General features: G+C 56.5%; 1 protein-coding gene across 2 annotated transcripts in view; it reads left to right on the forward strand.

The window, feature by feature from the left end:
* The first annotated feature begins 9,006 nt into the window (after positions 1-9,006).
* The window catches only part of PDE6B (phosphodiesterase 6B), a 32,121-nt gene continuing 27,893 nt past the window's right edge, over positions 9,007-13,234 (forward strand). For both annotated transcript variants that reach the window (XM_026485997.4, XM_026485998.4), the window contains exon 1: positions 9,007-9,474. In XM_026485997.4, the coding sequence (XP_026341782.3) occupies positions 9,007-9,474 (468 nt within the window). The remainder of the gene's footprint in view (positions 9,475-13,234) is intronic.

The raw sequence follows: 13,234 nt of genomic DNA on the forward strand, positions 1-13,234 counted from the left end.
AATGCATTCCATCTGTCTCTGCAGTCTCACTTCCTGTGGTGAGTCCCACTCTGAGATTCCAGGCTTGGGACACGCCAACCTTCTTGGATGAAGCGGGAAACCAAACCCCAATGGTCCCCATTGGTACCAGCAGTGCTTTGCCCAAAGCCTGCCCCAGCAGGTGCCATTGCATGTTTATAGGACCTGATTTTTTTTCAGACATCCATCCTCCTCCAAGTAGCCCAGGTAGCTCAGGGACAATGACTCTCCTTGGGAGTTTCCCAGGTGAAATCTGAAACAGGTCTCCAGACGGAAAGGGCAGGGAAAGATGGAAGAAAGAAGCAGTCTACTTCACGTTGGCAAATGGCAGGTTTAAGAAGCAGGGAAATTTACCCATGAGGCTTGTCTGGGGCAGCCACAAGACAAGGAGATCTTCACATCTGCCTTCCAGAGTCTTAAACATCTGCATAGCGGTCTTAGTTTGGTCACATATACCGTCCAGATGATCTCAACACATTACTTTCTCAAGTCTATTCTTTGGAACAGCTTCTGGGAGTGGGGAGGTCAAGCAGAATGAACATGGACAGGGGAGGGAATGAAAAGCCTCTAATTACTCGGGTCCAACTCACAGGTCGGCCAGCTGTCAAGTCCTCTCAGTGTCTTCCTCCAACACCTCCACCAGCTCTAGGGGTCGGCTGTGATCAACCTAAGCCAGAAGGTACCAAACATTTTCTGTCAAGGGCCAGATGGTAAATATTTTAGGCTTTAAAGGCCATATGGTCTCTGTTGCATGGGCTCAGCTACAAGCAGCCCATTGTGTGAAGCCCACTGTGGGCCACCTCTCCCTAGAGGCCATGCCCCTCAGGGGTCCTTCCCCTCTCCCTGTGGGCTCTGCTGGACTCCGTGACTTCCTGGGGGCCCAAGATAAGCCAGTCAGCCCTGACTGCCACTGCCACCAGGTGGGGACCCCCTGGTAAATGCTGAGGGGTGCAGAGCTGGCAGGAGGAGAGAAGCCAGCCCTTGAGCTATAAGGTTCACACTACACAGCTGCAGGAATGCCCAGTCACCCAACCTCCTGAACTTGGTTTTTGTGAGATGACACGTTTCCTTACTGTTTAAGGCAGTTCAAGCTAGTCTCTGCTACTGTCCTGGCTGCTCTGAGCAGGACCTCACAGCAGCATTGAGCACCCCGGTGGCTGGGCTCCAACTTACCACTGCTCACTCACCCCAGGACAGCTCCCAGGGCACTTCCATCTTCATCCCTGAGGCTGCCGCACGTAACGTTCATGTCCTGTATGTGTGGTGCTGGCAATGGTCTCTGGGTGGGGAAACCTCCTTTCAGTGCTTGGAGGGCAGGATGGAACTGAGAGGGTTCCATGTCTAAGCTGAGAAGTTCATGGGACAGAAGCAGAAGGGGAGGTAATGCACATCTAAGGTCCAAGCTGGCTCAGCTCCAGCTGCTGTCCTCAAGGGCAAGCATTGGCTCGGGGCGTCTGGTGTTGCTGCCCACTAGGGAGGCCGTGGTCTCAGAGGGCCAAATTCTACTTGGCAGGGCCTGGTTATCAGAGCTGGCTTTATAGGGTACAACAGCTGATCTTTACGTAACTGCGGTGGTGAACTTGGTGTGTCACCTTGGCTGGGCCACCAGGAGCTAGACATTTCTGGGTGGGTCTGTGAGTGTTTCCAGATGAGATCAGCATTTGAATTGGTGGACTCAGTAAAGCAGCCTCATCCAGCCCCTTGAGGGTGTGCGTAGAACACACAGTGGGCGAAAGGAGAATTCCTTCTGCTGGACCACGGAGCTGGGGCAGGAGCACACACCATTGCTTCTCTGGGTCTTCAACGTGTGGACAGCAGACCGTGGGACTTCTTAGTCTCCATAACTGCCCGAGCCAATTCCTTGAAATAAATCTCCTTCTTTTCCCCTCTCTATATCCTATTGGTTCTGTTTCTCTGCGGGTCCCTGACTAGTACAATAACTGAATTTCGATGCACAGATAAATGTCTCGCAACCCTTTCTCTACAGTTACAGAAAAGCTGCTCAAATGGCTGGAACGACAAACTGCAGGGGAGGATAGGTTCCAGCTGTGTCCCTGCAAGTTCTTGGGCTCGTCCCTCCTCTGGTCTTGGCTTCCCCAAGACAGCTGCAACTTCTTTCCGGAAGGAAAGAACCATGATTGCTCGATATGGGCCAGGAGCTTTCCCCTCCCCACCTGTAGCAGTTGTCAGGAAACACTCAGTGTGGCTCAGATCTGGTCCCCAACCAGTCTGGCCAGAAGGCTGAGGCTGGCTTAGACCAGGCAAACTGTGGCCCATGGGTCAATCCTGGCCCACCCCACCTTGTGAGTCACCTAGGGCTGTCCTAACCAAATACACAAAGTGGGGGCTTACATCAACAGAGATTTATTGTCTCTAGGTTCTGATCCAAGACCGGAAGTCCAAGATCAAGAGTGGGTTCCCTCTGGGGGTTGTGAGGGGAATCAGCTCCAGACCTCTCTCCAGCCTCTGGTGTTGCTGGCAATCCATGGTGTCCCTCGGCTTTTAGACCAGCCCTCCAATCTCTGCCTCCATCTTCACATGGCCTTCTCCTCTGTGCCTCTTCTTATAAAGACACCAGTGGTTGGATTTAGGGCCCACGCTAACCCAGTATGCCCCCATTTTAAATTGGTTACATCTGCAAAGACTTTATTTCCAGATAAGATCACATTCAGAAATTTCAAGTTAAAGAACAAAAGGCACCACCTTCTTTATTACAGTTTTGAAAAGAAAAGACAAGGCAAACCCCAGCGGTGCTGAGGGATGCCTGCTACCACTTCCCTGCTCCCTGAGCACCCACCCCATGCAAGTGGAATGCTGCCTGGCTAGCGATCACAGCTGCTCGTCCTTTTTTTGATTGGGTGAAGTGAAACCATTAAAGTTCTGTAAACTGAAGAGATTCCATCTCTTCTGCTCTCTTTCCCCAGATGCGTGTCTGGTAATAGCCTGGGCAAATGTGGGCTGCCGTGGCTCTGGCCGCGCGGCCAGCACACAGAACCACTCCTCCCGTGGGGTGCTATCAGCAACAAAGGTGGAACTCCTCCATCCACTCTCCCACCTGTTCCAGAACTGGGCAGAGAACGGGGCATCATTTATTTTCCCTCAAAACCCAAGCAGAAACATCTTAAATGTCCGTGAAGAGGAAATTGAATAAACTATGGAAACTCCACATAATAGAATTCTGTGGAGCCACTAAAAATGTTGATGGGCAGGTTGTGAAATGTCCTGTGTCCTGTGGTTTCATTATACGATGGTTCACATCAATGTGCATGTGAAGAGGAGGCAGTCTGGAGAGATCTAATACCGTCCATACGCATGAAGCTCTTGGGACGGACATAGCGTTGTGGGTGAGGACTGCATCTGCTCCCATGACCACTTTACCTCTTCGTGGCAGGTGCAGGCGTACTCTCTCTGCATCTCCGGCTCTCCAACAATACATGTTTTCCCATGAGGCTTCTACATGTTCTACGTCAATGGAAAACCTGCATCCTGTTTGGTGGTGACACGCTGGCCCTGGAATTGTCTTGGTGTCCCAGGTCCTTGCCTCTGGTCCACCTCAGCCACTTCCGACTGGCCCATCTGGCCCACCTGGTGCTGACCAGTCTCTTGCCTGGGGCCTGGTGGGCTTCTCCTGCCACTTCTGGCTGTGGATGAAATGCCACTCCATGGGGCAGCATCTGGGTTTCTGAATGGCTGCCCAAGGAGGTGGGAGTACCCTGCAGATGTGAAGAGCTCATTTCACGTGAGCGAACTGACCAGTGGGAAGCAGGACACTGAAGGAGTAGAGAAAGATCCCCCTCCATCGTCCTTCTGTGGCTGTTCTGAGGTGTGGTTTCTCGGTGCAAGCCTGAGGGGCAACCAGAGGCCCTTGAGAGCCGAGGCTCAGGGTCCTAGCTTGGCTTTGCTCCATCCCTCCCCAACTCACTTTCTGCCCACCCCCACTGCTGCCTGGGATCGAATTTCCCTTATGAAGTATTCCCACTTAAGCCAAGCCCCAGGCTCTGTTTTCTAGAGAATCCAGGAGTATAAGTTACATTTGCTGCATGAAAAAATGCCCCAGAACTAGTGGCTTAAACAATTTCATTTGATCATGGTTCTGTGGGTCAGTCACCTGGGTTGGGCTCAGCTGGGAAGTTCTTCTGCCAGTCTCACCTGAGGTCACAGTGAAGCTGTGGTCAACTGGCAGCTGACCTAAGGTGACCTCCCTTCTAAGTCAAGCAGCTGGGGCCATCCCTGGGCTTGTTGGAGTAGGAGAGACTTCAGTCGCTGCTACAGCTCCTGCTGTCCCCCTCCCGACCTGCTGCCCCTGGAGGTGGGCTTACCAGGGACAACCAGTCACAAACCCCCCAGATTGCCCTTGGAGATACCCAAGATCCTGTTGGGGTGGGGCCAGGGAGGCCCAGAGCATCAGAAGGGTGTGTGTTCTCTCTCCTGCTCCTGCATCTGCCCTTTACGCTCCAGGTGTCAGTCCCTAGGACCACAAGGTGCTGGCCCTCCCACCACAGCCCCAGCAGAGGCATGTGGTCTTGGGGTTTGCAGTTCCCCACCCCATGACAGGGGCTCCGGCACATCAAACCTGAGTCTGCCCTATCAGAAGATAACCACAAAATGAGTGAGAAAGTGATGATTCCCCCTGGACACCATTCCCCAAACACTGATAACGGGCCTTGCTTTCTCTTCTTGGTCCAACATAATTCTTTACCCACGACTTGGTAATCTTGGGTAAATCCCCCCCACCCCACTGACCCACCCAGGTCAGCACAGAGTCCAGACAGGTGGCTGTATCAGCCCCTCATCCCACTACCCCCAGCTCTGCACTCCTCCTTCTATACCCCCTTCACTTAGGTCTCCGTCCTCTCCCACACCCCCCAGATCCCCCTCCCTTCTCCTGGTCATGCAGGGATGGGGTCCTCAGTGGCCCGTTGTCAGTAGGACCTCACAGTGTGCTAGTGCCCATGCCACACACTTTATATCACCATTTCTCACCCCCCCCAAAAAAAACCCACAGCAAGATCTTGTTAGCCAGAAGCCAAGTGGGGGCCAGGAGAAGCTGAGAGAGTTCCCTGAGGTCAGGCAGCTGGTGGGAGCAGAGGATGGAGCCAGGGTTGTGGGTGCACACCCATCCCCAGCCCACATGATGTCCAAGGCCCCGTCCTGGGGTCAGAGTCTGAGGCATCTCCCCACTCATCCCACCCCTTTCCCAACGGGGACATGTCCAGTTAGCACCTCTCCTGTCATCCCTCTGGTGAAACTCACCCTGTGGAAGTACAGACACCTGACAGATGTGTCATTTCTCTGCACTGGAAATGCAATGAGATTTCTGAGTGTGAACTCTGATTTTTCTCATTCCTGCCATCCTCTGCCATTCCTCTTGACTGGTTAATTTTAATTTCAGGCATAATGCTCCTTGTGAGATTGCATCCTCTCCACAGTTTGGGATAAGAAACTGGAGTTCTCTTCATGTAATAGCTATTTAAGACATATTTCTTGTTATAAATGGCTCCCAGGGTGTACTTGCTAATTTTGAAATTCCACATTATGATGAGGTAAAATTAATAGGAACCTAGCAAAGGAGAAATCCCATTTCTCCTCAAACATCTCCCACATTCATTTGTGGAGAGGTTACCTGTTGTATCTGATGGGCCTTTGCACACAGGTGTACATCAGAGGTGTATCCACAGGCCACCTCACCGGTGCACCTCTCAGGTGTACTCTGCTGGTGGACCTCACAGGTGTTCCTCACAGGTGTTCCTCAAGGGTGTTCCTCACGGGTGTTCCTCACAGGTGTTCCTCATGGATGTTCCTCACAGGTGTTCCTCACAGGTGTTCCTCACAGGTGCTCCTCATGGATGTTCCTCACAGGTGTTCCTCACAGGTGTTCCTCACGTATGTTCCTCACAGGTGTTCCTCACAGGTGTCCCTCACAGGTGCTCTTCATGGATGTTCCTCACAGGTGCTCCTCATGGATGTTCCTCACAGGTGTTCCTCACAGGTGCTCCTCATGGATGTTCCTCACAGGTGTTCCTCATGGATGTTTCTCACAGGTGTTCCTCACAGGTGCTCCTCACAGATGTTCCTCACGGATGTTCCTCACACACATTCATCACAAGAACATCTCAAACTTGTACTCATAGGTGTAGCTCAGGCACACATCACAGGCACATCCTGCAAGTATGCCTTACGAATGTACCTCGAAAGTGTATTTCACAGGCTTATCTCATAGGTGTATCCCTAACTGCATCAAGGGTCCACCCCTTCAGGGCTGCTCAGGGGCCCCAGGTATTATCAGTGGGTATGTCAGGAAATGAGATGAGGGAGTGCAGGAGCCAATCCAGCCAATGTGTTGTTCAGCAGTTATCCTGGGGCCCCACAGGGAAGGGAGCTGGGGTATTTACACATGACCCCATGGGTCACAGGTCAAGGACTCCTCCAGGGAGTCCTGACACCTCTGGGCTCCCACACCTGCAAACACTGCAGGCTCAGGGGCAAAGAAATGCACAGGTAAAGTGACACAGGTACCACAGTGTAGGTCTGGTGGACACACTCTGTAATGGCGGGGCGGGGGGAAGACACACTCATGCTCTGAGCTCCCTTCTGCTCCAGCCCATCACCCCAAGTGTCTGGCTGTGGCACGATAGTGCCCCGAGCTCCTCAGCCAGCACCCTCCTCTGCTCCCCACCCACTCTGCCAGGAGCCCCCTCCATCTCACCAACCTTGAGTACATTGTGCCTCCGAACCCAGGGCCATGTCATTCCCACTGCTGTGACCTAGCCCTACGGCACCCAGACATAGGTGCGCCCTTCACCAGCAGGCCTCCCCTGCCCCAGCAGGCCTGCCCCACCCAGTGTTTCACAGGCAGGTGACCTGCACACCTATGCCCCCTGCCCTCAGCCCTGCAGGCAAGGATCCAGCTGGCAGGAGTGGGGGAACAGAAGCAGGGAGGGTGGTTGCAGCCGAGTGTGCCTCGGGGTGGAGTGAGCCAAGGGAAGTGTCCCCCCAAAGACCCTGCTGCCCTGGGCTGCTCAGCCAGATGGCTGCCTCATTGGCATGTCCCTCACATCAGGCATAATTTGGACTGCAGCTCTGAGCGTCTGGAGACAATACGCTGGAAGGCTCTGGAAGCTGTCTGGGGACTGAATTCAGAGCAAGGTGACCCCCAACCCTGGCCCCAAATCGCAGCACCTGCCTCCCTGTTCTCCCCCAGTCCCCAGGCAGAACTCACTATTTTTAGGAAAAGTGGGATGCTTAGAGCAGATCCCTGAAAGGAGTCTGCTGCGTGACTAAGCAGAGACAAGAATGTCACAGCACAAGGGCCTGTGCCCGGCGCTCAGCCAGCTGGGCCCATTGTGGCCAGCACAGCTGCAAGATGCCAGCCCAGAGCCCACGTGGAAAGACCCCCAGAACCAAGGCTTGTGCTGAGGAAACATGTCTGGGCACAAGAAGTCCCCTGGCCCTGCAATCACACATGTGCACACTCACACGTGTGTGCATATATGCATGCTCATACGGGCACAAACCACAGCTTTACCAGCTGAATGCAGCAAACTTCAGAACCACACACAAACCCTGCATCCTGGTTGAAAGGCAACGTGAGGAAGCCTTAAGCCTTTCCCTCAGTCGAGGCCCCTGGTTTGTGATGCCTGGTCCTTGGCTTGGAGGGGCCCAAAGTCCTTCCAGCTACACTCTTCTGCTTCCGCCTGTGTGGGCAGGGTTATGGCTGCTGCCGCCAAAGGTGAGCCCAGAATGCCAGGTGCCCACCTGGTCTCTGCTGAGTGACGTGCACAGCTGGCTTACACCACGGACGTTAAGTCCTACCCCCAGCCTTCCAGCGGCCCGTGGGCATGCACATGCGTGCATTTGTACACTCGACGCACACACATATATGCATATGCAGTGTGCACACACACGTGCACACAGTCTCTTAAGAGAAGTAAAGGGCACTCAGGAGCTGGAGAGTCACACACACATGGAGCCCGTCCTCCAGTTTTAATGCAACCTTTTGGTCACACATGGCCCATAGAGAAGCGAGCATCCATGTAACACCCAGGCAGGTGGACAGGAGAGAGGCACCAGCTGCTGTCTAGGACGCCAGTCCCTGTTTGAAGCACAGAAGCTCAGGGACAACCTTGTCTACACAACACGGCAGTGCCCACAGCGTGGCTGTGGATTCTGTGTGAGGAGAGGGTCCAGCAGTGTGAATAAAAGTGCCCAACAAGTAAGGATTGGGCCAAGGAGAGAGATGTGTGGTGGGGACTCACTAAGACAACCTCTAACTAAGGATGGTGGCTCTTAACAGAGACTCTCTCTTGTGCCCTCAGGTGACCTACTGTCACTTGCAAACCCCCCCCCAGGCCACCCCCTCACCATCAAAGAGAAGGGAAAATCTCTGCAAAACCCCACCTCTGGTCCCACCTTCACAATGGATGCTGGGCCACCTTCCTCCCCTCTCGTCACTTCCCTCCATGAGGGTGGAGCCACGGAGCTGCACTCGCTGACCTCTGGCACTGGACAGGGGTCTCCCCTCCCTGCCTAGGGCTGGGTTGCCTCTCCCCGAGGCGGGGCTGGGGCCCCACCTTCCCAGCACACTGGAGTCCAGGTCTGAGTGCCAGGAGACGTGGGGCTGCCTGTTGGACCATCTGGATTCTCAGGCAATCCCCCAGGCAGAGAGGGCCGTGGTGTCTGTGGGATTACCCTCTCCGGGGGATTAGGTGGAAGGGCCTGCTCCACTGGCTGCCCAGGACCCCTGCCACAGGCAGCAGCCCCCGGGGCTGTGACCCAGCTGCCCCCATTCCAGGAGGTCTGATTTTCCCAGGGGCGGGTAGTGGAAAGTCCAAGATCTAAGCCGACGGGGGCAGGCATGGGTGAGTCAGCTGGTGTCCTCCCAGGGCTCAGTAATCGTCCCTAAGAAAGGCTTTGCTGATGACAGTGTTTGCTGGGAGTCTGCATGTGCCTGGGGACCGGCCGCGTCTCGCAGACAGGCGGTGGGACACCATGAGCCTCAGTGAGGACGAGGTGCAGCAGTTCCTCGACCAGAACCCCGGCTTCACGGACGAGTACTTTGGGAGGAGGCTGAGCCCCGAGCATGTGGCCGGCGCCTGCGAGGAGGGACAGCCGGTGGACTGCACCAGCTTCCGCGAGCTGTGCCAGGTGGAGGAGAGCGCAGCCTTGTTCGAGCTGGTGCAGGACATGCAGGAGAGCGTGAACATGGAGCGCGTGGTCTTCAAGATCCTGAGACGCCTCTGTGCCCTCCTGCACGCCGACCGCTGCAGCCTCTTCATGTACCGCCAGCGCAACGGCGTGGCCGAGGTGGCCACGCGCCTCTTCAGTGTGCAGCCCTCCAGCGTCCTGGAGGACTGCCTGGTGCCCCCAGACTCTGAGATCGTCTTCCCGCTGGACATTGGGGTTGTGGGCCACGTGGCTCAGACCAAGAAGATGGTGAACATCAAGGACGTGGCAGAGGTGGGTCCTGGCCCACAACCGACCGGGTCGGCAAGGGGTCCCTACGGGCCCCATGCAGCGGGTCAGCCTGCAGGCCGTGTGGGGACCTCTGGTCCAGGAAGGCGGCCCCGGGGAAGAGGGCTGGCTGGGCCAGAGCTTGCAGAGAGGAAGGAAGCCAGCCTTGAGGTGGCTGGGAGGGTGGTCTGGGCAGGCCCCACTACCCCGTTGACCCACAGGTCCCTGAATGGAGGACTGGGGAGGAAGGGGTCAGAGCAGGGGTTGGTGCAAAGGCCCAGAAAGGAAGGGCCAGTGGACTCCAGAGTCCAAAACTCACAACCCCATAGGAGACCATGCTGCTTCCTGGCCCAGGCAAGTTTGGGGGTTTGGCAGAAGCAGCGGGGAGACCAGGGCTGGTCCAGGCTGGGCAGGAAAGATAGACAGCAGTGCTTGGAGCTGAGATTCAGGAGGCCAGGGTCTTGCTGGGGGTGGGGAGCTAGTGCACTAGGACTTCAGGAATCCTGGGGTGGAAGCCAGGGTGGGTGGGGCTAGGGGGATGGAGGTGCCTGTTGGATGCATGTGTGAGGGACAGAGGCCCCCAAAGCAAGCATGGGGATGAGGGGCTCCAAGAAGAAGGAGCAGGAAGAGGCTGCTGGGGGAGAACAAGAGCCACCGGCTCCTCCCCTGCTCTCCCTTCCCCACCTCTGAGAGGGGGAAGCAGGAGCCCTGAGCTGGGTCAGCCTCTTCCGTGTTCTGTGAAGGAATCCAGAGGGGCTTGCCACCAGGACAGGTTTCTCCTGAAACAGCCAGTGTCCCCGAGTCCCTGGAGACAAACGGACGTACACCACACCCCCCGGCCCTCTGGGGCCTGGGAAGGAAGTGACTGCAATCCTCTTAAATTTATCTGTTCTAAACAACCCTGGGTCCAGCGACCTGAATATAGTAATCTCTGGGATTAGCTGCCTCTTCACTCCATTTTAAGAAATAGGTCACCCCATGCATCAGAATATCAGGTGCCTGAACTCCCAGGAGGAGAAGGAATCCGGCAGCTGGGAGAGGTGCAGGGGTTGTGCTGGGGACTTCTGCTGCCCCTTCTCTCCCTGTATCTTGTCCTCTCCCTTCTCAGAGTCCGGGGTGGACCTCTCAGCCCCCAGGGCTCTGTCCTCAGGCTGCCCATCCCCCAGCCTGCGCTGAGGGTCCGCTTCAGGCGGCATGGCTGCTCTAGGTCCTGTGCCCTTCCCCTCCCTGGGGCTTTGGCTTCTCGAGACCCTCCCACCTCCATCAGGACAGCCTACTCTGATCTCTCCCCAGGGGGCGAGGGGCCCCGTGTTGGCCTCAACCCTCAGGGCTGTGCCGGGTCCTGTTGGTCCAGATGCATTGGAACTGAGGGCAGAGGCAAAATCACCCAAAAAGTCAGTTTCCATTAAGTGGGTCTTGAAGACCTAAGCTCTGCAAGTGTCAGGGTCCTGGACTCAAGCTGTCTTCAGGGGGGAGACTGAGGCAGAAAGCCTCGCTCCATCTGAGACTCCAGCACCTTCCTCGCTTGAAGAGAAAAGCGTGGGGGGCTGTCTTTGGAGAGTGGTGCGTGGCTTGAGGACAGGGACTCCTTGCAGGCAGCAAGGACGAGGACACCTCGGGGCTGCAACATCACCCCACCACCACTTTGCAGCTCTTAAGACCCCCGAGGGCTCATGGCCAGGCAGCTAGGCAGAAGGCCCTGGGAGGCTGTGGAGGGGACACGGCTCAGCCATTGCCCTCAAGCAGCTGAGTGGGACCACACCCAGGTCCTGGCTCTGTGGTGGTGTCTGACCCCCCTTAAGAAGCTGTGGGCCCAGAAACAGCCCGTGATGAGGGTCCCGTGTGTTGCCAAGGCGTCCAGACCCCAGCTGTGGCAGCCAGCTATTGTGGGGTCAAAGGAGGCTGGACTGGCATTAGGGACACAGCTTTGTGGGGAAGCTCTGGGAGCCAGGCCAGCTCAGAAGAGGGAGGAGGGCAGCAGCACCAGGCTGGCCCTCCAGTGCACAGATGGGCCAGGTGGTGTGGGTGCTGCAGGTGACAAGGATGAGGGTCTAGGCAGTGGGGGCAGCATTGGGGCACTTCAGAGCAATCACAGGACCCCTAGACCTACGGAAGCTGAGGGAGAGGGAGGTGCCTAGGTGACACCAGGGTGCTTTCCATGGGTGATGGGTGGGTTCCAACCCCTGGAATGGGGGGCACGAGAGCATGGATGTTTTGGGAATGAGGCTTAGGATGCAACGCCTGGGGCTGGTCCTACTGTAACACTGCGGTTATGGGGCTTCTGGGAGCCTAAGCGTCACCTGTTGTCCTCAAGGTGGTTGGGGCTCTGAGCGAGGCTCCGGGACTGCCACGTCTGACTCGGTAGAGAAGCCGGGTGGGAGCCTTGATACAGAGGCAGTGGAGCAGAAGATGCAGGCGGGGAACCAAACAGGCACAGGGTACAAAGATGTGGAATGCAGGCGACCCCAGCCCTTGGGCGTCTCTGCTCAGAGAGCACAGCTCCTGGCCAGAGCCTGCTCTTAACCTTCCTGAGGCTCCCTGTGCCTTGCACCTAGGGTGTGGGAGCTGATGAGCTGCTGACCGCTGCAGCCACAACCATGGGGTGAAGGCCCCAGTGTGGCAGGAGCAAGAGGGGGTGTCTGGTGGGTGCCGTGGAGCACCTGGGAGCAGGGGACACTGTGCAGGACTGCAGGTGGGAGCAGGGGAGTGCAGCTGAAGGGCAGGAGGAAAGTCTGGGGCAGAGCCGAGGGCGGTGTGGCCAGCACTGCAGGACCCCAGAGCAGCAGCAGGTGCCAGGAAGGTGACCAGAGAGAGCACAGACATGGAACGGGGGGATGTGAAAACAGCCCTGAGTTCATGCCTGTGCTCAGCCCTGGGGTGAGGTGGCGAGACAGGAGTCCGCAAATGCTCTCCCTTCGGGTCACAGAACCTGGTGGTGCTGCCGCCTCCAGGAAGCCCATCTTGATTTCGCTTTGATGCCAGGTGCCCTGTGGCTGCGGGTGACAGCTGCCTCCCTGCAATCGGGCAGGAGAAGAGCGGGGGACAAGTTGGCACCAGACACACACACCTCTTCACTAGAACACGGACTGTTCTCGTCCCCAGCAGGCCTCCTCTCACCTCCCGCTGGCCTGAATTGTGGCCCAGCTGCCCATGCCCGGGAGGCTGGAGAGTGGACGCGGCATCCTGGGGCTGCAAGGAGCCCGAGCCATGGAGAGGGCACAGCAAGTCCCGTGGGGTCAGTCACCCCTCTTCTGCCACAGGACCAACAGTCCTTGAGTAAACCCAAAAGAGCTCCTTTAACAACAAATAATAATAACAAAATGTAGGGAGAATTTACAGGGATTTCCTCACTCAACCCAAGCTGACCAGTGAGGAGAGGGGCCTGGGGCCATCCCATCACACGGTGGCAGGTCCAGACCCCAACCCGGGCAGTCCAACTCTGAGCTGTCCCCTGCAGCTCTGCAGAGGGTCACGTTGGCCTCGTTTAAATAAATCATCAGCACCCAGGAACTAGGAGCTGGAGCTGGAGTCACACCCACCCTGCAGGGCAGGGTCCTAGTCACCTGGAGGGTCCTCGTCCTGGTAACACCCCAACACCTGGGCCAAAACTCAGCTGCTCTGTTGCCTGTAGATACAGAACTTAAGAGCCGCTCAACCAGCCCCTAGTCAAGGAGAGGCCCCGGGGAGCAACTGTAGGGCGAGTGGGACCTGCCCTGGGGGCCACGAGTGGACGAATGCCTTATCAGATGGGCGACAGGTCCCATGA

This window comes from Ursus arctos, unplaced genomic scaffold (assembly GCF_023065955.2).
Source record: "Ursus arctos isolate Adak ecotype North America unplaced genomic scaffold, UrsArc2.0 scaffold_9, whole genome shotgun sequence".
Taxonomy (NCBI): Eukaryota; Metazoa; Chordata; class Mammalia; order Carnivora; family Ursidae; genus Ursus; species Ursus arctos.